The sequence below is a fragment of the Eleutherodactylus coqui genome, chromosome 5 (assembly GCF_035609145.1).
Source record: "Eleutherodactylus coqui strain aEleCoq1 chromosome 5, aEleCoq1.hap1, whole genome shotgun sequence".
Lineage (NCBI taxonomy): Eukaryota > Metazoa > Chordata > Amphibia > Anura > Eleutherodactylidae > Eleutherodactylus > Eleutherodactylus coqui.
In genome coordinates, this window is record NC_089841.1 from 172,106,255 (window position 1) to 172,110,523 (window position 4,269).

Below are 4,269 nucleotides of genomic sequence, written 5' to 3' on the forward strand. Positions count from 1 at the left end.
GCTTGAGAGACAAGGTTCGGGTACCGGTGGCGGGCAGGGAGCTGCGGGGGAGAGCGGGGAGGAACAGAGGGGAGATCTCTCTTCCCCCCCCCCCCCCCCCCCCGCTACCCCCTGCTGACTGCTGCAACTCGCCGCTCCCTTGCGCCGGCACCCGAACCTTGTCTCTCAAGCGGGCAGGTACTCGCTAAGGGCAATGCTCGCTCATCTCTAATGGTAAGCATTTTTGCCATAATCTATTTTGCTTTCCGTAAAAATGGTACTGCTATAAGAGAGGAGGGAAGGGATGTAATAGTCAGCACAACGGCATTGGAGGAATAGCGCTTGCAGTAATGGGAATTCTCTCTTGTAGAAGACCTGATCCGGATAATCTTTTAGAATTATGCACTTTATACTTCTTACTGTTTGTCTTGATAAGTTTGAGATTTGCCGCTGTTGGACACGTATTTTATACAAGAGGATTAATTGATATTTTTTAGAGATATTCTCAGATGTTGGCCATTTTGGCTAGTGGTTATATAAAATAAAAATGAAACATTCTCCCATTAAGTTTTTTTTTATTGGTGAAAAATACTGACCATTCTTATTGAGGTCGCAGGTGCTGATGGCCTACAACTCCAGACAGTCACAGCCGCGATTCTTCCCTAGAACTTGACATCACATGTAAAAGGATTCATCTTCTCATGTACAGCTTACAAGAAATACCTGTGAGTTACAAAAAAAAATGCAGGCAATAGCTAAATTTGACTACTTAAAGGGGTCTTCCGACTGCAGCAAGTTAGCACCAAAGCACAGGATAGGGGAGAACCTGTTTAACAGTGGGGATCCCACCGCCGAGATCCAGACCAATTGCCAAAATGCAGCCTCAGCCCCTCTTAAAGTGTGGACAGTAGAGGACCTTCACTTCAGTGGGACTGCCAATAGCTGGGTGCTTGAACTTGGCTATCTCCAGTGGTTCCATTGGAGTGGAGGTGTGCATGCATGACCTCCGCTGCATTGGTGGGGCCTCCAGCGGTTGGACCCTCACCAATCAGCAAGTTATCCCCCATCCTGCGCAAGAAAGACAACTTCCTGTTATGCGAATACCCCTTGAAAGCCTAATACTCCCCCACCCCCAAAAAAAATCCTTCACCAGTCTAATAAAACTTGCTAGGTGTATGTACATTTTCATCTCTCTCTCCCCCCCCCCCCCCCCCCCCCCCCTATTTATCTGCATCCCATTTTCTAGTTCAAACACGCACCCAGTTATCCATCTACCAGAATTGCTTCTGCCTTCATGTGTGGAGCCTCTCCCCTGTTCTCCTCCTGACCCTTATTTTCATTGTCTGCTACCACAGCAGTTCAGTCCATTATGGGCGAGATCAGATGTGGATTTCAGAATAACTCCTCATTAAATTGCAGTACAACCCATGTGGATGGGGTTTTGAAAAATGCCATTCACACGTAGTGGGAAAAATGAAACTGCTGTAGAGGGTAGCCCTTGAAGGTATAGGGGTGAAATCTGCCTATACTGCATGCAAGTTTTGCGACAAGAAAACTCCTAGGACAAGCATGCTGATGGCTAGCAAAATTGCTAACATTGTTTAATTACCATAAAGGGAAAAAAAAGATAGAGGTGACTGTTAAAATTGTGATATATTCATGCCTCATTCACACGGCAGTATTGTACCCCTGTCCACGGCCGAGGCGGAATATCACCAGTGATATTCCTCCGAGGGGGAAGACCTGACAGGTCTTAGCGGTGAGCCTATCGCGGCATGCCGTAATTTAAATCCCGCGAGCGGAGAATCGCTTTCATTCTCCATTCATGGACTTTGGCGCTGCGCTTTCCATAGCAACAATATGAAAAGCGTCACACTGCATGATCCGCTGGCAATTTCTCACCAGCGGATCATCGCCCGTGGACAGGTAGCCTTAGTCAGTAATTTGCTTTGGTATTTCTGTAGGCCATACTCCTGGCTTACAGAAAAAACTGTAAGGGAAAGATGTGTAACCCTTCTGTATTTTGGACTCAGTTCTGATTTTGGTTTACAAATAGCCTTGTGGCTCGTGGGGCCTTAGACTCGACCGCTGAAGGACGGGCAGAAAGGTCTCGTGTAAAAGAACTGCTTGTTTCCTCAGCGGAGTGCGGGCCTGGTAGGATGATGAATACATTGACTGAGCCATGTACACTGCAATACTTTGCATCCTCCTTGCTCGTTCTGTGTTATTGCTCTGTGTCAAACTACTAATCCTTTAAGGCTGCATTCACACAGGGCGGATTTGCCGCGGCAAATCCGCCTGCGGCCGCTAATCTCGGTATTAGCCAGCCATGTGGACAAGATTTCTCAGAAATCTCGTCCACACGAGACGGCCAATCCGCTGCGGTAAGTCCGTCTGAAACCGCGGCTGCGGCGACTGCAGCCGTGGCTTCAGAATATGCAGCATGCCCTATTTTCTTTTCTTTCCGCTGCGGCAACGCTCTCCTCTATGGGAGCGCCGGCCGCAGCGAAAGAGCGAGCGGCTGGGCCGCTTCAAAGCTGCCGCGGGTTTTTCCGCGGCGGTTCTCCCGGCGGAAATCTCACGGTTTCGGCTGCAGCCAAACCGCGGGATTTCCGACGGGAATCCGCCTAGTGGGAACCCAGCCTAAGTAGTGCAATAAACGATTAAAAGTATAATAACTCCTGCTGTAAACTTACCTAAAATGTTACATCTTCTCACAGGCTTTGGTTACAGATAGATTGCTTCCATAGTTTTACCCGAGTCCTTGACATGCAGCTAATTACTAGTTTGTAAGTGCCCTTCGTTGTATTGTAGATTGTGAGCACAGATTTCCCAATTCCCCATTACTTGAGTTACAACAGATGATCAGAATTGTACTTTGTGGTGGAAAATTATTTGCCACAAATCTTGCCCTTCAGTTTTTCCTTCAGTATGGCTTTTACCTTTTCATTTCGCAGTGTGTATATATAAGGATTCAGAAGAGGGACGATCATAGTGGTCAGAAGTGATACTTTTTTATTGTAATCTTTCACCTGACCTTGGGACGGTTTTATATATGTAAAAATGCTGCTGCCATAAGCCAGAGATACAACAAATGCATGTGAAGAACAAGTGGAGAAAGTCTTGTATCTTCCTTCCGCAGACTGGATTTTTAAAATGGTTCTCACTATGTTGATATAGGATGCTAACGTCACGAAGAGCGAGGTCAACAGGATAATGGATGATGTGATGACTTCTTGGACATGGATATCGGCAGTGCTAATGCAGGAATTCCTAAGCAAAGGGATGACATCACAGAAGAAGTGGTTCACCAAACTGGAGCAAAAGGGCAATCTCATTATCTTGATAGAAAGATCAAGGATCGAGAAAAATGCCCCTGCCCACACAACAACAATCAGCTTTATACATTGCTTCTGATGCATAATGCCAGAGTAATGTAAAGGGTAACAAATTGCAATGTAACGGTCAAAGGACATCACAGCTAAAAGTAAAAAATTAGCAACACCAAGAAGGAAGAAGGAATATGATTGCGTTAGACAGCCGGGTACAGATATCGTTTTCCCTCCTTTCAAGTACCCATGTAACATTTTTGGTGCAGTAGTGCTGATAAAACAAATATCCAAAATCGATAGATTACACAGAAAAAAATACATGGGGCTATGAAGACGCTGGTCGGAGAAGACGAGAGCCAGGATGAGAACGTTTCCAGCAGCTGTGAAGACGTAAATGACTACGATAAGCAAAAATGAGACGGACACATTGGGAAATAAGGACAAACCCAACAAGATAAATTCTGTAACCTGGGTTGCATTCCCCCATTCTATAGCATGCTTGTTAGATCCATGAAGGTAGTTCATTTTGGAGTGTATGGATAGAATATTGTTAGGATAGAAAGATACAGGTATTCAACATGGCAACACCAGAAGAGTAAGCCTTCAAGTGATGAAACCATACAGGTATTCCCTCTGATAAAGGACCTGCTCCACCATCTCCTCTCCAAGGATGTGCTGTACGCTTCTTATAGGATTTTCTTTTTCTTGTGACGTCTGTTTTTTTTTATTCTAGCAAACGGTGAAAAAGTTATTTGGACAAGTGTTTTTTACACAAGAGAACTAATTATGAGTTTTTTAGGAAAATGTTCTTGGATGTTGGCCATACGAAGTCTCAATGGCTTCCTGAACGTCTTTGGGATTTCATGGTTGCATTAAATAAGTTTCTCTATTTAGAGTTCTTGTTGAAAAAGTATAGAAAAATTACCTTTTAATATCAATCTTGCCACCAAGTCTTGAA

General features: G+C 44.9%; 1 protein-coding gene across 1 annotated transcript; it reads right to left on the reverse strand.

Moving 5' to 3' along the window:
* Nucleotides 1-2,870: 2,870 nt before the first annotated feature.
* LOC136628840 (olfactory receptor 6M1-like) lies at nucleotides 2,871-3,836 on the reverse strand. Its single transcript, XM_066604932.1, has one exon. The coding sequence runs from the start codon at nucleotides 3,834-3,836 to the stop codon at nucleotides 2,871-2,873; it is 966 nt and encodes a 321-aa protein (XP_066461029.1).
* Between the last annotated feature and the right edge of the window lie 433 nt (nucleotides 3,837-4,269).

Coding starts and splice junctions, on each gene's coding strand:
- LOC136628840 (XM_066604932.1), bottom strand. CDS start 3,836: ATGAACTACCTTCATGGATCTAACAAGCATGCTATAGAATGGGGGAAT.